Below are 22122 nucleotides of genomic sequence, written 5' to 3'. Positions count from 1 at the left end.
CAATACATTCACTGCTTTCCCTTCATCCACAGAACCAGTAATCTCATCATAAAAGGCGATTAGATTAGTCAGGCATGACCTTCCCTTGGTGAATCCATGCTGGCTGTTCCTGATCACTTTCCTCTCATGCAAGTGCTTCAGGATTGATTCTTTGAGGACCTGCTCCATGATTTTTCCAGGGACTGAGGTGAGGCTGACTGGCCTGTAGTTCCCAGGATCCTCCTTCTTCCCTTTTTTAAAGATTGGCACTACATTAGCCTTTTTCCAGTCATCCGGGACTTCCCCGGTTCGCCACGAGTTTTCAAAGATAATGGCCAATGGCTCTGCAATCACAGCCGCCAATTCCTTCAGCACTCTCGGATGCAACTCATCCGGCCCCATGGACTTGTGCACGTCCAGCTTTTGTAAATAGTCCCTAACCACCTCTATCTCCACAGAGGGCTGGCCATCTCTTCCCCATTTTGTGATGCCCAGCGCAGCAGTCTGGGAGCTGACCTTGTTAGTGAAAACAGAGGCAAAAAAAGCATTGAGTACATTAGCTTTTTCCACATCCTCTGTCACTAGGTTGCCTCCCTCATTCAGTAAGGGGCCCACACATTCCTTGGCTTTCTTCTTGTTGCCAACATACCTGAAGAAACCCTTCTTGTTACTCTTGACATCTCTGGTTAGCTGCAGCTCCAGGTGCGATTTGGCCCTCCTGATATCATTCCTACATGCCCGAGCAATATTTTTATACTCTTCCCTGGTCATAAGTCCAACCTTCCACTTCTTGTAAGCTTCTTTTTTATGTTTAAGATCCGCTAGGATTTCACCATTAAGCCAAGCTGGTCGCCTGCCATATTTACTATTCTTTCGACTCATTGGGATGGTTTGTCCCTGTAACCTCAACAGGGATTCCTTGAAATACAGCCAGCTCTCCTGGACTCCTTTCCCCTTCAAGTTAGTCCCCCAGGGGATCCTGGCCATCCGTTCCCTGAGGGAGTCGAAGTCTGCTTTCCTGAAGTCCAGGGTCCATATCCTGCTGCTTACCTTTCTTCCCTGTGTCAGGATCCTGAACTCAACCAACTCATGGTCACTGCCTCCCAGATTCCCATCCACTTTTGCTTCCCCCACTAATTCTACCCGGTTTGTGAGCAGCAGGTCAAGAAAAGCACCCCCCCCCCAGTTGGCTCCTCTAGCACTTGCGCCAGGAAATTGTCCCCTACGCTTTCCAAAAACTTCCTGGATTGTCTATGCACCGCTGTATTGCTCTCCCAGCAGATATCAGGAAAATTAAAGTCACCCATGAGAATCAGGGTGATACGCTGGAGGGTAGGGATAGGATACAGAGGGACCTAGACAAATTAGAGGATTGGGCCAAAAGAAATCTGATGAGGTTCAACAAGGACAAGTGCAGAGTCCTGCACTTAGGACAGAAGAATCCCATTCACCACTACAGACTAGGAACCGAATGGCTAGGTAGCACTTCTGCAGAAAAGGACCTAGGGGTTACCGTGGACGAGAAGCTGGAAATGAGTCAACAGTGTGCTGTTGTTGCCAAGAAGGCCAATGGCATTTTGGGATGTATAAGTAGGGGCATAGCGAGCAATCAAGGACGTGATCGTTCCCCTCTATTTGACATTGGTGAGGCCTCATCTGGAGCACTGTGTCCAGTTTTGGGCACCACACTTCAAGAAGGATGAGGAAAAACTGGAAAGAGTCCAGCAGAGGGCAACAAAAATGATTAGGGGACTGGAACACATGACTTATGAGGAGAGGCTGAGGGAACTGAGATTGTTTAGTCTGCGGAAGAGAAGAATGAGGGGGGATTTGATAGCTGCTTTCAACTCCCTGAAAGGGGGTTCCAAAGAGGATGGCTCTAGACTGTTCTCAGTGGTAGCAGATGACAGAACAAGGAGTAATGGTCTCAAGTTGCAGTGGGGGAGGTTTAGGTTGGATATTAGGAAAAACTTTTTCACTAGGAGGGTGGTAAAACACTGGAATGCGTTACCTCGGGAGGTGGTGGAATCTCCTTCCTTAGAAGTTTTTAAGGTCAGGCTTGACAAAGCCCGGGCTGGGATGATTTAGTTGGGGATTGGTCCTGCTTTGAGCAGGAGGTTGGACTAGATGACCTCCTGAGGTCCCTTCCAACCCTGATATTCTATGATTCTATGATGTCCCAATTGCCACAGCCCATGCTTTCAGGAACGTCTGTGTCCATGTCCTCATTAAAATTGTCCTCGTGCTGGCGTCTCTTAGCCCAGTTTTGCATATACTGCAGGATAATGCACGAGGTGTTTACAATGCTCACAACAGCAGTGGTGAGCTGAGCGGGCTCCATGCTTGCCGTGGTATGGCGTCTGCAGGAGAGCAGAAGAGCAGAGTTGCAGCGGAAGCGGTGGATCACAACGGATACCACGAGAATAGATATAAAGAATGACGAGAGGACCTGCGAGGTGGCTTCATGGCACCAGGAGAACAGAGTTCCAGCGGAAACGGTGGATGATGATGGATGCCACGAGAATAGATATTTATAAAGAACGACGAGAGGACCTGCGAGGTGGATTCATGGCACCAGGAGAGCAGAGTTGCAGCAGAAGCGGTGGATGATGAGGGTTAGTAGTCATACTGCACTGTCTGCTGCCAGCAGCACCCAGGACACAACAGCAGCGGTCACAGTGAGCTGAGCTGAGCGGGCTCCATGCTTGCCATGGTATGGCGTCTGCACGGAAAAAAGGCGCGAAACAATTGTCTGCCATTGCTTTCACGGAGGGAGGGGCGACTGATGACATGTACCCAAAACCACCAGTGACAATGTTTTTGCCCCATCAGGCATTGGGAGCTTAACCCAGAATTCCAATGGGTGGCGGAGACTACGGGAACTGTGAGATAGCTACCCACAGTGCACTGCTCCGTAAGTTGATGCTAGCCATGGTAGTGAGGACGCACTCCGCCGACTTAATGCGCTTAGTGTGGACATATACAATTGACTGTATAAATCGATTTTCTAAAAATCAACTTCTATAAAATCGACTTAATTTCGTAGTGTAGACATACCCATAATAGAATCATAGAATATCAGGGTTGAAAGGGACCTCAGAAGGTCATCTAGTCCAACCCCTTGCTCAAAGCAGGACCAATCCCAACTGAATCATCCCAGCCAGGGTTTTGTCAAGCCTGACCTTAAAAACCTAAGGAAGAAGATTCCATCACCTCTCTAAGTAACCCATTCCAGTGCTTCACCACCCTCCTGTGAAAAAGTTTTTCCTAATATCCAACCTAAACCTCCTCCACTGCCATTTGAGACCATTACTTCTTGTTCTGTCATCTGCTACCACTGAGAACAGTCTAGATCCATCTTTGGAACCCCCTTTCAGGTAGTTGAAAGCAGCTTTCAAATCACTCGTTATTCTTCTCTTCTGCATACTAAATAATCCCAGTTCCCTCAGCCTCTTCTCATAAGTCATGTGCTTCAGCCCCCTAATCATTTTTGTTGCCCTCCCCTGGACTCTTTCCAATTTTTCCACATCCAAAACTGGACGCAGTACTCCAGATGAGGCCTCACCAATGCTGAATAGAGGGGAATGATCACGTCCCTCGATCTGCTGGCAATGCTCCTACTTATACAGCCCAAAATGCCGTTCTTTGCAACAAGCAGTACCGGATTTACCATGGTGCCGGGCCCACGGTCCAAAGGGGCCCTGGTCTGCTCTTCTCCCCCCTCCCGCCCCCACTGCTCTCTCTTGCGGAGGCAGAAGCTTGGTGCTGCCGGCTCCTGGAGCTCCTGCTGCAGCAGGACAGGCTCTACTGGCAGCCAAGTTTCTCCCCCACCTCTTCCCCGGAGGGTGCTACGTTCTCTCCCCTCCCCCCTCCCTGCTGCCAATCAGCTGTTTGCCGGCAGGAGGGAGGGGGAAGAGCGGAGCTCCGGGGGCGGGGGAGGAGGAGAAGAGGCAGGGGTGGGGCCTTGGGGAAAGGGCTGGAATCGGGGCATACTCCCTCCAGTCCCCTGCCGTGAGCACCCCCACAACCCTAGCCCTCTGCCCACCCTGAACCCTGCATCGCCCTCTCAACTCCCCAGCCCTGACTCCTGCACCCCCCTCACACACCACCAGCCCCCTGTCCTGCCCCTGCACCCCCTCATACGTCCCCAGCCCCCTGCCCTGACTTTCACCCCACACGCATACCCAGCCCCCCCACACTCCATGCTCTGACTCCTGCACCCCCCCACACATCCTCACCCCCACCCTGAGCACCTGCTTTGAGCAGGGGGTTGGACTAGATGACCTCCTGAGGTCCCTTCCAACCCTGATATTCTATGATTCTATGATTCTAAATGGGAGCTCCTGCACCCCCCGCCCACCATTCCCACCTGCACCCCTCACACCAAACAGGAGCTGCCCCAGGTAAGCGCTCCACACCCCAACCTCCTGCCCCAACCCTGAGCCCCCTCCCTCAGCCTAGCTCCTGGCCAACTTTTTTTACAATATTTGGAAAGATCATTAAGTGTCCATTGAGATCCTCCGTGATTTTCAAGTGGTCTGTGGAAAAATAAGTTAAACTACAAGAACAATCAAGAACAATCAAGGTACGTCACTTTATTGTCATTTACTTGCTATTACTTATAAGGAGGAGGATGAAGAAAAAAAGAATGAAAAACTGGGGCGGCGGGAGATCAGAGAGAATGTTCTTTTTCTTGGTTGGGTCCCAAGGAGGGGCCCCAAAAATGAAGCTGAGCACAGGGCCGCACTGACTCTAAATCCACCACTGGCTGTCATGTTACCTGTGCTGGGGATACTGTGTCAGCTGATCCCCACAGTCTCCAACCTACCTGGGCAGTACAGCAGACATGGCGCTGCCCACTAGCTCCTCTCCACTCCCTAGCCCACCCACCGCTTGCTTCCCCCACCCCCCATTAAGGCTTAGCCCTCCCACTTTTAGCCCTGGTCTACACTAGGACTTTAGGTCAAATTTAGCAGCATTAAATCGATGTAAACCTGCACCCGTCCACATGATGAAGCCCTTTTTTTCGCCTTAAAGGCTCTTAAAATCGATTTCCTTACTCCACCCCTGACAAGTGGATTAGCGCTTAAATCAGCCTTGCCGGCTTGAATTTGGGGTACTGTGGACACAATTCGACGGTATTGGCCTCCGGGAGCTATCCCAGAGTGCTCCATTGTGACCGCTCTGGACAGCACTCTCAACTCAGATGCTCTGGCCAGGTAGACAGGAAAAGAACTGCGAACTTTTGAATCTCATTTCCTGTTTGGCCAGCGTGGCAAGCTGTAGGTGACCATGCAGAGCTCATCAGCACAGGTGACCATGATGGAGTCCCAGAATCGCAAAAGAGCTCCAGCATGGACCGAACGGGAGGTACGGGATCCGATCGCTGTATGGGGAGAGGAATCCGTGCTATCAGAACTCCGTTCCAGTTTTCGAAATGCCAAAACCTTTGTCAAAATCTCCCAGGGCATGAAGGACAGAGGCCATAACAGAGACCAGAAGCAGTGCCGTGTGAAACTTAAGGAGCTGAGGCAAGACTACCAGAAAACCAGAGAGGCGAACGGCCGCTCCGGGTCAGAGCCCCAAACATGCCGCTTCTGTGATGAGCTGCATGCCATTTTAGGGGGTTCAGCCACCATTACCCCAGCCATGTTGTTTGACTCCTTCAATGGAGATGGAGGCAACACGGAAGCAGGTTTTGGGGACGAAGAAGATGATGATGATGATGATGAGTTTGTAGACAGCTCACAGCAAGCAAGCGGAGAAACCGGTTTTCCCAACAGCCAGGAACTGTTTCTCACCCTGGACCTGGAGCCAGTACCCCCTGAACCCACCCAAGGCTGCCTCCTGGACCCGGCAGGCGGAGAAGGGACCTCCGGTGAGTGTACCTTTTAAAATACTATACATGTGAAAGGATTACTTTGCCCTGGCATTCGCGGCTCTCCTGGATGTACTCCCAAAACCTTTGCAAAAGGTTTCTGGGGAGGGCAGCCTTATTGCGTCCTTCATGGTAGGACACTTTACCACTCCAGGCCAGTAATACGTACTCGGGAATCATTGTACAACAAAGCATTGCAGTGTATGTTTGCTGGCGTTCAAACAACATCCGTTCTTTATCTCTTTGTGTTATCCTCAGGAGAGTGAGATATCATTCATGGTCACCTGGTTGAAATAGAGTGTTTTTCTTCAGGGGACACTCACAGGAGCCCGTTCCTGCTGGGCTGTTTGCCTGTGGCTGAACAGAAATGTTCCCCGCTGTTAGCCACGGGGAGGGGGGAGGGTTGAGGGGGTAGCCACGTGGTGGGGGGAGGCAAAATGCGAACTTGTAACGAAAGCACATGTGCTATGTATGTAATGTTAACAGCAAGGTTTACCCTGAAAGAGTGTAGCCACTGTTTTATAAAATTTGTCTTTTTAAATACCGCTGTCCTTTTTTTTTCTCCACCAGCTGCATGTGTTTCAATGATCACAGGATCTTCTCCTTCCCAGAGGCTAGTGAAGCTTAGAAAGAAAAAAAAACGCACTCGTGATGAAATGTTCTCTGAGCTCATGCTGTCCTCCGACACTGACAGAGCACAGACGAATGTGTGGAGGCAAATAATGTCAGAGTGCAGGAAAGCACAAAATGACCGGGAGGAGAGGTGGCGAGCCGAAGACAGTAAGTGGTGGGCTGAAGACAGGGCTGAAGCTCAAATGTGACGGCAGCGTGATGAGAGGAGGCAGGATTCAATGCTGAGGCTGCTGGAGGACCAAACCAGTATGCTCCAGTGTATGGTTAAGCTGCAGCAAAGGCAGCTGGAGCCTACAGACTGCCACTACAGCCCCTGTGTAACCAACCACCCTCCTCCCCAAGTTCCATAGCCTCCACACCCAGACGCCCAAGAACGCGGTGGGGGGGCCACCGGCCAACCAGCCACTCCGCCACAGAGGATTGCCCAAAAATCAGAAGGCTGTCATTCAATAAATTTTAAAGTTGTAAACTTTTAAAGTGCTGTGTGGCATTTTCCTTCCCTCCTTCACCACCCCTCCTGGGCTACCTTGGTAGTCATCCCCCTATTTGTGTGATGAATGAATAAAGAATGCATGAATGTGAAGCAACAATGACTTTATTGCCTCTGCAAGCGGTGATTGAAGGGAGGAGGGGCGGGTGATTAGCTTACAGGGAAGTAGAGTGAACCAAGGGGCGGGGGGTTTCATCAAGGAGAAACAAAGAGAACTTTCACACCGTAGCCTGGCCAGTCATTAAACTGGTTTTCAAAGCTTCTCTGATGCGTACCGCGCCCTCCTGTGCTCTTCTAACCGCCCTGGTGTCTAGCAGGCGATTTGCCTCAACCTCCCACCCCGCCATAAACGTCTCCCCCTTACTCTCACAGATATTGTGGAGCATACAGCAAGCAGTAATAACAGTGGGAATATTGGTTTCGCTGAGGTCTAAGCGAGTCAGTAAACTGCGCCAGCGCGCCTTTAAACATCCAAATGCACATTCTATCACCATTCTGCACTTGCTCAGCCTGTAGTTGAACAGCTCCTGACTACTGTCCAGGCTGCCTGTGTACGGCTTCATGAGCCATGGCATTAAGGGGTAGGCTGGGTCCCCAAGGATACCTATAGGCATTTCAACATCCCCAACAGTTATTTTCTGGTCTGGGAATAAAGTCCCTTCCTGCAGCTTTTGAAACAGACCAGAGTTCCTGAAGGTGCGAGCGTCATGCACCTTTCCCGGCCATCCCACGTTGATGTTGGTGAAACGTCCCTTGTGATCCACCAGAGCTTGCAGCACTATTGAAAAGTACCCCTTGCGGTTTATGTACTCGCCAGCTTGGTGCTCCGGTGCCAAGATAGGGATATGGGTTCCGTCTATGGCCCCACCACAGTTAGGGAATCCCATTGCAGCAAAGCCATCCACTATGACCTGCACATTTCTTAGGGTCACTACCCTTGATATCAGCAGATCTTTGATTGCGTGGGCTACTTGCATCACAGCAGCCCCCACAGTAGATTTGCCCACTCCAAATTGATTCCCAACTGACCGATAGCTGTCTGGCGTTGCAAGCTTCCACAGGGCTATCGCCACTCGCTTCTCAACTGTGAGGGCTGCTCTCATCTTGGTATTCATGCGCTTCAGGGCAGGGGAAAGCAAGTCACAAAGTTCCATGAAAGTGCCCTTATGCATGCAAAAGTTTTCGCAGCCACTGGGAATCGTCCCAGACGTGCAACACTATGCAGTCCCACCATCTTTGGCTGGCAGCAGACGGTGCAGAAGGACTGCATGCCATCCACATCTCATGGCTGCTCGGCAGAAGATGGTACAATATGACTGCTAGCCATCCTCATCTCTTGCCTGCCCGGCAGAAGATAGTACAATACGACTGCTAGCCATCCTCATCTCTTGCCTGCCCGGCAGAAGATAGTACAGTACAACTGCTAGCAATCCGTATCGCCTGCCTGCTCATCATAAGACAGTTCAGTAGGACTGACTGCAGGACTAAAGAGAATGACCTGGTCATGACCTGCGTGTCCTGTTACCAGTGCTGACTGGAAACTAAAAGTCTGGTTATAGGAGTAACCACATTAGCTTCTGCTCCTCCCACTCCCAGCACCCACCCCAGAGGGCTGGAAGAGAACCGGTCCTGATGCTGCTGGAGGAGGGGCAGCTCAGTGCAGAGAGAGACGAAGAGAATGGGCTAGAACCAGGTAAGTACCCGCTCTATGTGGGCAGGAGTGGGGGGCAGGGACCTTGTTTACCCCCACCCCAGCCCTGCTGCGCTTGCAGTTTACCCCTGGCCCCTCCCTTGCTCCAGGGACCAACCCTAGCTTCTGCCCCACTGTGCTTTTACCCCCAGCCCCTTTTACAATCATTCCCCGGGGGACCCACAAATATGTTTGGCCCACAAAAAGTTCATCCGGCCCTGGCAACAAGGGCACACTATTGACTCATATCCAGCTTCTCGTCCACTGTAACCCCTAGGTCTTTTTCCGCAGAACTGCTGCCTCACCACTCGGTCCCTAGTCTGTAGTGGTGCATGGGATTCTTCTGTCCTAAGTGCAGGACTCTACACTTGTCCTTGTTGAACCTCATCAGATTTCTTTTGGCCCAATCCACTAATTTGTCTAGGTCCCTCTGTATCCTATCCCTGCCTTCCAGCTTATCTACCACTCCTCCCGGTTTAGTGTCATCTGCAACTTGCAGAGGGTGCAATGTTTGTTTGTTGCTGTTTGATTGCCTACTTCCAGTTCCAAATGAGGTGTGTGGTTACCAGTCAGTTCCTAGCTCTGGTGTTGGTAACTGTGAGGTTCTACTGTACAGTGGGGGAAACGAGGGGCTATCTCCTGCCACCAGAGGGCTCTGATTATTGCTAACAGAGGACGGGATGGTGCTCGCTTGCTCTCTCTCTGCTCAGCATGTAAATGGCTGAGCTTCCTCGGTCATTCGCTGTGCACCGGCAGTACTGCTGCTCCCTATCCGGGTCTGTGTAGGGGAGAGACCTGCATTAACACCGCTCTGCGCCCAGCGGGGTGGGGCGGAGGGGACTTTCTGCGGTGGCTGGACCCAGCCCCGGGCTCTGCCGACACCAGCCCCTGAGCTGGAGCCTGCAGGTGACGGGGGAGACCCGGGCGAAAGGGCTGGGGCCAGGCAGGGAAGTGCAGTGCAGATCTGAGCGAACGGTAATGAAGCCCCTGCCTTTGCTTGGCCATCAGCTGCTGCCAGAGCTTTGCTCCAAGAGCTAAACGCAGAGAATTCGGGGGAGGAGGAGGAAGTTTCAGGTTGGCAGTGGGAGGGTCTCCCCTTTTGTCTCTTTGGGGCAGGGCATGTGTAGTGTGAAAAACTGCTCTCTGTCTTAATGTGCTACTTAGGGTGCATCTGCCTTCACCCTGCCCTTACTTGGTCTCAGATTCTGCGGACTACTTTTGACAGGGGTTGAAAATGGGCAAATCGGAGGAGGAGGGTGGTCAGGGTCTGAGGAGGGGCCCGAAATTGACTGGTCAGGAGGGTCAAGTTGCTGGAGGCAGGGTTAGGATAGGTGCTGAAGGGCAAAAGCAGAGATGGGGGGGGGGAGAGACGGAGTTATGCCCGGGGGTGAGGCGCTGCCAGAGGGTAACAGCGGATAAAACCCCGGCAGAGGCACAGGGGGTAACAGTTACCCCGGTGGACTGAGACACCAGTGCTTGCAAAAGATGGGGGGGGGACTTTATTTCCCCTCCCACAGGACAGCACCTCTCCACATGGGCTTCCCAGGGCTGGGTTTGTAAAGGCGCAGGCATCCCAATGCCCAGTCACTGCAGCTCCTGATATAACCTGCTGAGGTGCTGCAGGAGACTTGAGTCAGTGAAATATTTTACGTACACCCCTTCAGAAACAAAGAATCCCTTATCAGTGTATCTGACTGTATGGAGTCTCATAGCAGTTAACCAGTTTGTCTTATCTGCTGCTGGGAGGCATGTCATTGTGCTATTTATATTATATTTTAATAACAAATAATGAAAGTATGCATGTTAGTATTTGCTAGTAGTTTTAGCAATGACATCTGGGTTTCTAGTATTGCACTTGCTATGTTTTTTTACTGTGATTTCTAATTTGGAATTTTTAATTCTAACTTTTTCTTCTGTACTAGAAGGGGAAAGGTGAGAGGTAGCAAATTAGGACAAGTTAGCAAATAAGAACAACCTTAAGTATCAGTAACTGCTACTGGTTACAATTCACTACCCATATTCCAATAGCAGATTAGGGCAGATAGCAGTTTAATATCAGTAACTGCTAGTGATAGCAAATTGCATCAGTTGGCAGTTTTTTTTACAATACCTTATGTATCAGTAACTGCTGCTGGTAGCAAATTAAGACAGATAGCCATTTTTAACACTACAAAGAGAAGTGTGTGTGTTATTTCTTCATTTAAAAATCTACCCTCGTTACTGCTCTCCCTTCCCCTGGAGATAATCCACAGAGATGATTTTATGTCCCCAAGGACATGTTGGTTCTATCAGACATGGTGGGTTTAAAAGGATTTAGCACAGGTCTACACTACTGCATAAAGAAAAGGAGTACTTGTGGCACCTTAGAGACTAACCAGTTTATTTGAGCATAAGCTTTCATGAGCTACAGCTCACTTCATCGGATGCATACTGTGGAAAGTGTAGAAGATCTTTTATACACACAAAGCATGAAAAAATACCTCCCCCAACCCTACTCTCCTGCTGGCAATTGCTTATCTAAAGTGATCACTCTCCTTACAATGTATATGATAATCAAGGTGGGCCAGCTCACGAAAGCTTATGCTCAAATAAATTGGTTAGTCTCTAAGGTGCCACAAGTCCTCCTTTTCTTTTTGCGAATACAGACTAACACGGCTGTTACTCTGGAACTACTGCATAAGTCAATCTCACTTAACGTCACTCAGCGATGTGAAAAAGACACCCCCTGGCCGACGCAAGTTACAGCAACCTAAGCACTGTCTGAACCAGTGCTACGTCCGCAGATTGCTCACGGAGATGAAGTATGGGAGAGACTTTATAAAGCAGGTCAATGTTTTGGCCATTTATATATTGTCTTTTGCTTCTAATTTATTAATTGTCTTCCCTCCAGGACACTCCTTCTCCCCCCATGGTAGCTTTGTAAAATCTCTCCCCTTAGCCCCCTTGACTGTGTAGATGGACAAGTCCTTCCTCCTCCTCCTCAACATATCCCACAATGCCTGACTTTGAATTCAAACTCATCCCCCTTCTGGGTGGGCTGGGAAACCATGTTCGTGGTGAATGTGTGGCAGAATTTGTCGCCAGCAGAGATGTGGATAGTTAAATTCTCCCATTAGCAGAGTGGCCTGCAGCTCTGATTCAATGGAGAGCTGGCCCAGAGATTTGCATGTGTTAAAATGGCCTGCGTTAATAATCATGGAACACTTCTCGTAATGAATACTCCACAAATATCGATGTCCCGTTTTCTTTTCTTAGTGTGTCCAATTTCCAAACCTAATGTGATCTCGCAGATGGAACGAAGAGAAGAGTTGGAGGAGCTGGATCTCCGAGGCTCTGAGGAGAGGGAGATCCTGAAACACAGCTGCCCAGGTGTGGAACCAGATAAACTGAGTCAGAAAAGATTGGTGGGTAAAGTAAAATGCTGGGATTCCCACAAAGCCCCAGTTCTGCCTCCTCCCATCCCATTCAGGATCCTTGTGGCAGTTGTCACTCATGGCTTTCCAGCACACCTGGTGGTACCTCCCACTCCCCTGAGTGTGTGGATGGGATGTGGAGCTAGAATTGATCCCCAGTTCTCTGTCCTCTGGGGAAGGTTTGGGGAGTGATTGGAAGGAGGAATTGTCTCATTATTTATTTTTATCTGCTCTGCAGTTAATTGGATTAGTTACTCCCTTTGCCTTTCCCCTTTCTGCATTCCCTTTCCCCCAGCACATGGAACAACTCCTGTCTGGATTCTCTCTGTCCCAGCAGGAGATTGGACAGTGAGCAAGAAGGAGAATTCACAGAAATGCAAGGCTGGAAGGAACCTCAAGAAATCCTCCAGTCCAGCCCCTCATGTTGAGGCAGGACAAGTACACCTACACCATCTCTTAAAGGTGTTTGTCTAACCTGTGCTTAAAAACCTCCAGTGATGGGGATTCCACTACCTCCCTTGGAAGCCTGTTCCTTATCATTGAAAACTTTCACCTAAAACCTAACCTTAATCTCCAGTGCTGCAGATTAAGCCAATGACTTATCCTGCCCTCACTGGACATGGAGAACAATCATAGAATATTAGGGTTGGAAGAGACCTCAGGAGGTCATCCAGTCCAATCCCCTGCTCAAAGCAGGACCAACGCCCACTAAATCATCCCAGCCAGGGCTTTGTCAAGCCGAGCCTTAAAAACCTCTAAGGATGGAGATTCCACCACCTCCCTAGATAACCCATTCCAGGGCTTCACCACCCTCCTAGTGAAATAGTGTTTCCTGATATCCAACCTAGACCTCCCCCACTGAAACTTGAGACCATTGCTTCTTGTTCTGTCATCTGCCACCACTGAGAACAGCCTAGTTCCATCCTCTTTGGAACCCCCCTTCAGATAATTGAAGGCTGCTATCAAATCTCCCCTCACTCTTCTCTTTTGTAGACTAAATAACCTCAGCTCCCTCTGCCTCTCCTCGTAAGCCATGTGCCCCAGCCCCCTAATCATTTTTGTTGCCCTCCGCTGGACTCTCTCTAATTTGTCCACATCCCTTCTGTAGTGGGGGGACCAAAACTGGACGCAGTACTCCAGGTGTGACCTCACCAGTGCCGAATAGAGGGAAATAATCACTTCCTTGATCTGCTGGCAATGCTCCTACTAACACAGCCCAATATGCCATTGGCCTTCTTGGCAACGAGGGCACACTGTTGACTCCTATCTAGCTTCTCATCCACTGTAATTCCCCAGGTCCTTTTCTGCAGAACTGCTGCCTAGACACTTGGTCTCCAGCCTGTAGCGGTGCTTGGGATTCTTCCTTCCTAAGTGCAGGACTCTGCACTTGTCCTTGTTGAACCTCATCAGATTTCTTTTGGCCCAATCCTCCAATTTGTCTAGGTCACTCTGGACCCTATCCCTACCCCTACCCTCCAGCATATCTACCTCTCCCCCCAGCTTAGTGACATCTGCAAAATTCCTGAGGGTGCAATGAATCCCATCATCCAGATCATTGATAATGATGTTGAACAAAACCGTCCCCAGGACCGACTCCTAGGGCACTCCACTTGATACCGGCTGCCAACTAGATATCGGAGCTGTTGATCACCAGCCGTTGAGCCCAACAATCTAGCGAGCTTTCTATCCACCTTATAGTCCATCCAATCCATACTTGCTGGCAAGAATACTGTGGGAGACCATATTAAAAGCTTTGCCAAAGTCAAGATATATCGCATCCACAGCTTTCCCCATATCCACAGTGCCAGTTATCTTATCACAGAAGGCAATCAGGTTGGTCAGGCATGACTTGCCCTTGGTGAATCCAGGTTGACTGTTCCTGATCACCTTCCTCTCCTCCAAGTGCTTCAAAATGGATTCCTTGAGGACTTGCTCCATGATTTTGCCGGGGACTGAAGCGAGTCTGTAATTCACTGGGTTCTCTTTCTTCCCTTTTTTAAATATGGGCACTATATTTGCCTTTTTCCAATCGTCCGGGACCTCCCCAGATCGCCACGAGTTTTCAAAGATAATGGCCAATGGCTCTGCAATCACATCAGCCAACTCCCTCAGCACCCTTGGATGCATTAGATCCGGACCCATGGACTTGTGCATGTCCAGCTTTTCTAAATAGTCCTGAACCTGTTCTTTCACCACTGAGGGCTGCTCACCTCCTCCCCATACTGTATTGCCCAGTGCAGCAGTCTGGGACCTGACCTTGTCGGTGAAGACCGAGGCAAAAAAAGTATTGAGTACTTCAGCTTTTTCCACATCATCTGTCACTATGTTGCCTCCCCCATTCAGAAAGGGTCCCACACTTTCCCTGACCTTCTTCTTGTTGCTAACATACCTGTAGAAACCCTTCTTGTTACCCTTCACATCCCTTGCTAGCTGCAACTCCAATTGTGCCTTGGCCTTCCTGATTACACCCCTGCATTCTCGAGCAATATTTTTATACTCCTCTCTAATCATCTGTCCAAATATCCACTTCTTGTAAGCTTCCTTTTTGAGTTTAAGCTCCCCGAAGATTTCACTGTTAAGCCAAGCTGGTCGCCTGCCATATTTGCTATTCTTTCTGCACTTTGGGATGGTTTGTTCCTGCGTCCTCAATAAGGTTTCTTTAAAATACAGCCAACTCTCCTGGACTCCTTTCCCCCTCATATTAGCCTCCCAGGGGATCCTGCCCATCAGTTCCCTAAGGAAGTCTAAGTCTGCTTTTCTGAAGTCCAGGGTATGTATTTTGCTACTCTCCTTTCTTCCTTTTTGTCAGGATCCTGAACTCAGCCATCTCATGGTCACTGCTGCCTAGGTTGCCACCCACTTCTACTTCCCCTACCAATTCTTCCCTGTTTGTAAGCAGCAGGTCAAGAGGAGCACAGTCCCTAGTCTGTTCCTCCAGCACTTGTACCAGGAAGTTGTCCCCAACACTCTCCAAAAACTTTCTGGATTGTCTATGCATTGCTATATTGCTCTCCCGGCAGATGTCGGGGTGATTGAAGTCCCTCATTAGAACCAGGGCCTGTGATCTGGAAACTTTAGTTAGTTGTCCAAAGAAAGCCTCATCTATGTCATCTTTCTGATCCGCTTGTCTATAGCACACACCCACCACAACATCACCCTTGTTGCTCTCGCCTCTAAACTTAACCCAGAGACTCTCAACAGGCTTTTCTCCAGTTTCAAACTGGAGCTCTGAGCAATCATACCGCTGTCTTACATACAATCATAGAATATCAGAGTTGGAAGGGACTTCAGGAGGTCATCTAGTCCAACCCCCTGCTCAAAGCAGGACCGATCCCCAATTAAATCATCCCAGCCAGGGCTTTGTCAAGCCTGACCTTAAAAACTTCTAAGGAAGGAGATTCCACCACCTACCTAGGTAACTCATTCCAGTGTTTCACCACCCTCATAGTGAAAAAGTTTTTCCTAATATCCAACCTAAACTTCCCCCACTGCAACTTGAGACCATTACTCCTTGTTCTGTCATCTGCTACCACTGAGAACAGTCTAGAACCATCCTCTTTGGAACCCCCTTTCAGGTAGTTGAAAGCAGCTATCAAATCCCCCCTCAGTCTTCTCTTCCGTAGACTAAACATCCCCAGTTCCCTCAGCCTCTCCTCATAACTCATGTGTTCCAGTCCCCTAATCATTTTTGTTGCCCTCCGCTGGACGTTTTCCAATTTTTCCACATCCTTCTTGTAGTGTAGGGCCCAAAACTGGACACAGTACTCCAGATGAGGCCTCACCAATGTCGAATAGAGGGGAACGATCACGTCCCTCGATCTGCTGGCAATGCCCCTACTTATACATCCCAAAATGCCATTGGCCTTCTTGGCAACAAGGGCCACTGTTGACTCAGTGCAACTCCTCCACCTTTCCTCCCCTACCTGTCCTTCCTGAACAGTTTATACCCATCCATGACAGTGCTCCAGTCATGTGAACTGCCCCACCAAGTTTCTGTTATTCCAAACACATCATAGTTCCTTGATTGTGCCAGGACTTCTAGTTCTTCCTGCTTGTTTCCCAGGCTTCTTGCGTTCGTGTACATGCACCTAAGATAACTAGCCAATTACCCTACTTTCTCAGTATGAATGAGGAGGCTTCCCATCTTGTACCCTCCTCCCTTTTGTTTCCTCCCAGTATCCCACTCTTCCAGTTACCTCTGGGCTTAGGTCACCATCCCCTGGCAAACCTAGTTTAAAGCCCTCCTCACTAGGTTAGCAAATCTCTTCCTAGCAATCCTTCCTGAAACAGCATCCCATGGTTGAAGAATCCAAAGCCCTCTTTCTGACACCACCTGTGTAACCATGCATTCACCTCCACAATTCGACAGTCCCTACCTGGGCCTTTTCCTTCAACAGGGAGGATGGATGAGAACACGACTTGCACCTCAAACTCCTTTATCCTTCTTCCCAGAGCCACGTAGTCTGCAGTGATCCACTCAAGGTCATTCTTGGCAGTATCATTGGTGCCCACGTGGAGAAGTAGGAAGGGGTAGCGGTCCGAGGTCTTGTTCAGTCTCGACAAACGCTCCGTCACATCCTGGATTCTAGCTCCAGGCAAGCAGCATACTTCTCGAGTCTCCTGGTCTGGTCAGCAGATGGATGACTCCGTTCCTCTTAGGAGGGAGTCCTTGACCACCACTACTCATCTCCTCTTGGGAGTGGTGATCATGGAACCCCCCCATCCCTAGGACAATGCATCCCATGCCTTCCGGCCGATGGGGTCTCCTTCTGATTCCTTCCCCCAGAGGGCTCTTCCAAATCCTTCTCCGCAGTAGTACCTGTGCAGAGAGCCTGAAAACGGTTTCACATCTCTATCTGTGTATTGGGGGTTCACAGCTTCTCCTCTTTCTTCCTCTGGAGGTCACACGCTGCCAATATTGTTCCCCGTTCTGCACTGCCCTCTCTGATTCTTCATCATGGTGTACTTCCAGAACTAAACACTGACTTCTATCCAGAAAACCTTCATTTTTTTTCTGATGCAACACAGGGTTGATACTTGGTTCTCTAGTCCTTTAACCTTCTCTTCCAGTATGCAGACCAGCTTTCACTTCATACAGGCGAAGTCACTTCTGTCCTCTGGTAGAAAGACAAACATGGCACATTCTGAGCAGGTCACATCAGCTGACCGTTCACTTTCCATGTCTTCCTTTGGAGAGGCTCCTCAGATGTTGCTCACAGGAGCCTGAAAGGCAAAAAACACTGAACGAACTCCCCGCAGGCAAACTCCCTCTGTTTTGCCTGTCCTCTGTTCGCTGCTCACTCAGTTTGCAACTGGCTGCCTTTTTATAAGGCTGCTGGCTCGAAGCAGGTGGCCCGCTTTATAACAGCCCTTAACGTATTTAACGACTGTTAACAGGGCCCATCTCCAAGTTTTTCCTCTTTCTCTTCAACCTTTCCTCGCAGGGCAAGTTTTTTTTAAAACCTTTGATCATTTTTGTGTTTCCCCTCTTGACTCTCCAATTTGCCCATGTCTGCCTGGATACCCCAAAAGAGTTTAGGCACCTAAATTCTTATATTACGCTCCACTGCGATGCACCAAACTCCCGCGCACTCACTCAGTGCCTACGTTTGGCAGGCAAAGTTCCTTACGCACCTACGTTTCTTCCTCTGGGTGTGCACACTGCTGCCTCCCTCTAAGAATCTGGATACTTATTTCCCACCTAAGCCCCAGAGTGACTTACAAACCAGGGAAAGACAGGCATGGAGCTGCCTCAGTTGTGTGCAGGTGTTGAGCCAGTCATCGTGCTCAGAGGCCGCCTACCGGATCAGGCCCCTCAAGCAACTTTACACAAAACAGTCAGTGGTGGGGGAGAGGAGAACCTCACTAAAAACCTTAGCCCAGTGTACTTAGCCTTAGGGTATTCACTTTGGACATAGGAAAGACCCGGTTCAAGGCCCCTTCCATCTGAAGCAGAGAAGGGATTTGCAAGGAGATCTCAGGTGAGTGCTCTAACCACTGAGCTATGCGATAGTCCCTCACTCTTGTGGAAGCTGTTGCACCGTGGATAAATAATTTAAAAAGTCACTTGGAGCAGGGGGACTGGATCCTGGGCTAAAAGTTATGAGGAGCTCCTCCCACCCCTCCACCTGCCTCTTGCAAAAATGGCATAGGAACCCAACTGCAAAGATGGTTCCCGGCACTGCTCTGCAACCTGGACTTAAGTGCCTATCTCTGTGAGAGGGGTGAGGCTTCACACTTTGGGTAGCATAGCTAGCTCCCTACCTACCATGCTGGGTTTTGTCAACTGCAGTCTAAGGCACCTGTCTCTCCCCATGAATTGTTTCGGAGCTTAGGCACGTAAGTCAGGCATTATGATGTTCAGCGTCTCGGCATTTAATTTTTAGGTGCCCAAACAGTTACTGCGATTCCAAGCCTATTTGCATTTTTATGTCCATGCCATCTTTCTTAAAGTGAGGCACCTAATAACTGGACATAACACTCCAACTGAGGCCTTACCAGTGCTCAATTACTTGCTGTGTCTGTCTTAGGACACTCCTGTTAATATACCCCAAAATGATTTTAGCCTTTTTTTTTTTTTTTTTTTTGCAACTGCATGACATTGTTGGGTCGTACTGAATTTGTGATTCCCTTATAACACCCAGATCCTCTAGGCAGCAGTACCGCTGAAGTCAGTTATTCCCCATTTTTGTATCTGTGCATTTGATTATTTCCCTCCACTCCCGTCTTTACTGAATTTCATCTAGCTGATTTGAGACCAATTCATTAAGGTAATTTTGAATTCTAAACCTGTCCTGCAAAGTACATGCCCCCACTCCCACCCAGCTTGGTGTCATCCCTAAATTTTATAAGCATACTCTCCATTCCATTATCCAAGTCATTAATGAAAATGTTGAATAGTACTGCACCCAGGACAGATCCATGCAGGACTCCACTAGATACATCCCCCAGTTTGACAGTGAGCCATTGATAACTACTCCTTTGAATATGATCTTTCAATCAATTATGCACCCACCTTATAGTAATTTCATCTAGACCACATTTCCCTAGTTTGCTTATGAAAATATCACGTGGAACTGTGTCAAAAGCCTTACTAAAATCAAGATATATCACATCTACTGCTTTCCCCCTATTCACAAGGCCAGTAACCCTGTCCAAAAAAAAAATTAGGTTGTTTTGGCATGATTTGTTCTTGACAAATCCCGTGTTGGCTACTACTTATTGCCCTATTATCTTACAGGTGCTCCTCCGGAAGATCCTGAGCAAGTGGACCAAAATGGGACATTTTCAGAAAGAGCCAAAGGAATTGTTTCCCAGAGTCCTGAGCAGAGTCAGCACATATCAGAGAGGGAGGAGGGAAACCACAAAGGGGGGAGAGAGGAAAAATCTAGTGCCTACCAGGGAGGTTTCAATGTTCTTAATGAAACCACGAGCCAGCTCAGAGCCCACATGGGGGAGAGATCCTATGGGTGTGCTGAATGTGGGAAAGCCTTTAGTTGGAGATCACACCTTACTGCCCATGAGAGAATCCATACAGGAGAAAAACCCTATAAATGTCTGGACTGTGGGAAAAGTTTTAGTCAGAGATCCCACCTTACTACACATGAGAGAATCCACACTGGTGAGAAGCCCTATAAATGCCCCGACTGCAAGAAAAACTTCCGTCGCAACTCACAGCTTATTAATCATCTGAAATCGCACACGGGCCAGAAGCCATATAAGTGTCCCGACTCTGGGAAAAGCCTCCGGGGGGTTTCACACCTTACTGTGAACAGTAGAGAGATGCCTTACAAATGCCCGGACTGTGAGAAAAGCTTCAGTCAAATGTCTCACCTTGTTAGACATCAAAGGTTCCACACAGGAGAGAAGCCTTATAAGTGTCTGGAGTGTGGGAAAAGCTTCTGTCAGAGCTCAGACCTTATTACACACCAGAGAACCCATACAGGGGAGAAATCCTACACATGCTCTGAGTGTGGGAAAAGCCTCAATAGAATCTCACACCTTGTTGCACATCATCGATCCCACACTGGAGAGGCACCTTACCAATGCCCCGACTGCGAGAAAAGCTTCAGTCAGATGTCGCACCTCATTAGACATCAGAGGTTCCACAAGGGAGAGAAACCCTACAAGTGCCTGGACTGTGGGAAAAGCTTCTGTCAGAGCTCAGACCTTATTACACATCAGAGAATCCACACAGGAGAGAAGCCCTATAAATGCCCCGAGTGCGGGAAAGGATTCAGTCGGAGCTCAAACCTTATTGCCCACCAGAGAACCCACACAGGAGAGAAACTCTATCAGTGCTCCCACTGTGGGAAGAGCATGACCCGGAGTTCAAACCTTGTTCGACATCAGAGAACTCACACCAGAGGAAAACTCTGTATAAAAAAAGCCTGGCTCCAACCTAGCCATGGTGAATAATACCCTGGCCTTTTCCCGTTAACAATGGCTGTGTTTGGACCCGGTTCCTCAAAGGTAGTGAGGCTCCTAATTTCTGTTGAAATCAATAGACGTCAGGAGCATAAATAGCTTTTGAGAATCTGGGCTTTGGCTCCAGTGTATGCCTGGGGTCAAGAGATAGCAGCAGGGAGGATAGGAACCAGAGAGGATGGTTCTGGAGGGCACAGTTGCTTGGGAGTTGTGACACAGATGATGAACATAGGCATATCTTCAAAGACCATTATACTGAGAGAGATCATGCACATGAATCTGCAGAATGTTCATAGTACTTTGTATCGATGCAGGCATGTGTTTTCATGCGTTCTTCAACCCTGTAGGGAGTGATTTAATGCAAAACTCCCAAACCTGGCTATATAGATGTCAAATCTTTGAAGTCTGACCTCCTGGACCATAGGGGGAGTTATTAAAACTGGTAACTAACTCAGCTTCCCTAAACAGAAGATTCACTCATAGCGATCAGGTTGATTATTGTATTGAATTAACTGGATTTGACTATTACTTTCAGCAAACTGAATATTCTCTGTTAAGCTCTTACATTTACCTTTCTTATTTTGCTTTTCCTTTTTATCTAGAACCATCTTTCTTTTGTTTGCTGCAGTTTCTGATTTATTCTTAACCGTATTCTAGTTAAGAAAACTGATACATTCAGGAGCACTGGTGGAGTGGTTTGGGTTTGCAATGTCCTGAACTGGACATGTGGGACAGAATGGGGATGATGTGGTTTTTTCTTACTTGAAATGCAGAGGAATAAAATGTAACTGAGTTTCCTAAACTCTGAGTCTTACAACACAAGTGAAAATGGGGTGAGATTGGGGCCTGTGGGAAAGTCTGTTGATAACACTGTCCTAGCACTGCAAATCTGTGTATATCTGCATCCATGAATATCGACCATGCTTGCGGATGGATACGGATCCAAATTTTATACCCAGAGCCCTGAAAATCTGCGGATATCTACTTGGTATCTGCTTGATATCTGCAGATCATGTTTGCAGACCACAGATCGGATACAGATACAAATTTTGTATCTGCCCAAGGCTCTAGTGACTGTAATTACATCAGAGGTCTGCTTTTTGATATAGTCACCCTCACAGAACCATCAATACGTTACTATTGCCCATTTAGTTTCATTCTTAATGCATTACACTATAATAGCTCTGACATATACATATGCCACGGTAGCCAAACTTACTGACCCTCTGAGCTGTATACGACAATCTTCAGTAGTTCGAGAGATGCAGCGCACCTGTGCTTCTGCTGAAGCTCCGAGCCCTGGCCAGCGTGCCCTGTGAGGCCGAAACCCCTAGCCCTACCACCTGGCTGAAGGGCAGAAGCCCTCTCCCCACTACAGCGCAGAAGCCCTAAGCTCTCCCTGCCTCCAATCTGGTAGGCAGAGAATAGGAGGGTGTCGGGGGCTCCATGGGCTGCACTTTAATTGTAGAAGAGCTGCATGTGGCTCACGAGCTGTGGTTTGGCTACCCCTGACATATACCCATTAAAAAATCCTATGACTAAGATAGCTCCATGGCTGAATTCCTTATACCTGCCCTAGTTAGAATCTGAGTTATCACATGTGCTGTATTTC

At 48.8% G+C, this 22122-nt stretch overlaps 2 protein-coding genes across 3 annotated transcripts; both read left to right on the top strand.

The window, feature by feature from the left end:
- The first annotated feature begins 2086 nt into the window (after nt 1-2086).
- LOC311530353 (uncharacterized protein) lies at nt 2087-7021 on the top strand. Of its 2 annotated transcripts, none has more exons than XM_084646857.1 (3): nt 2087-3356; nt 5017-5857; nt 6428-7021. In XM_084646857.1, exons 2-3 carry the CDS (start codon nt 5272-5274, stop codon nt 6676-6678), a joined length of 837 nt encoding a protein of 278 aa, XP_084502983.1. In that variant the 5' UTR covers nt 2087-3356; nt 5017-5271; the 3' UTR covers nt 6679-7021. The 2 variants fall into 2 exon arrangements, with proteins under 2 accessions (XP_084502983.1, XP_084502984.1); XM_084646858.1 differs by having other exon boundaries at nt 2087-5349; nt 5446-5857.
- Nucleotides 7022-9650: 2629 nt separating this feature from the next.
- LOC311530346 (uncharacterized protein) lies at nt 9651-21312 on the top strand. Its single transcript, XM_084646827.1, has 3 exons — nt 9651-9744; nt 11926-12039; nt 19324-21312. The coding sequence occupies exons 2-3, from the start codon at nt 11961-11963 to the stop codon at nt 20499-20501; spliced, it is 1257 nt and encodes a 418-aa protein (XP_084502953.1). The 5' UTR covers nt 9651-9744; nt 11926-11960; the 3' UTR covers nt 20502-21312.
- The last annotated feature ends 810 nt before the right edge of the window (nt 21313-22122 follow it).

This window comes from Lepidochelys olivacea (genome assembly GCF_965140295.1).
Source record: "Lepidochelys olivacea isolate rLepOli2 genome assembly, chromosome: 14".
NCBI lineage: Eukaryota > Metazoa > Chordata > Testudines > Cheloniidae > Lepidochelys > Lepidochelys olivacea.
This window is presented reverse-complemented; position numbering and strand designations above follow the sequence as displayed.

Bases quoted from the DNA above. Each gene is read 5' to 3' on its own strand.
- LOC311530353 (XM_084646857.1), top strand. From the start codon at position 5,272: ATGCAGAGCTCATCAGCACAGGTGACCATGATGGAGTCCCAGAATCGC. The intron at 5,858-6,427 runs GTGAGTGTACCT...TTTCTCCACCAG, and splicing joins AGGCGGAGAAGGGACCTCCG to CTGCATGTGTTTCAATGATC.
- LOC311530346 (XM_084646827.1), top strand. From the start codon at position 11,961: ATGGAACGAAGAGAAGAGTTGGAGGAGCTGGATCTCCGAGGCTCTGAG. The intron at 12,040-19,323 runs GTGTGGAACCAG...ATTATCTTACAG, and splicing joins CCTGAAACACAGCTGCCCAG to GTGCTCCTCCGGAAGATCCT.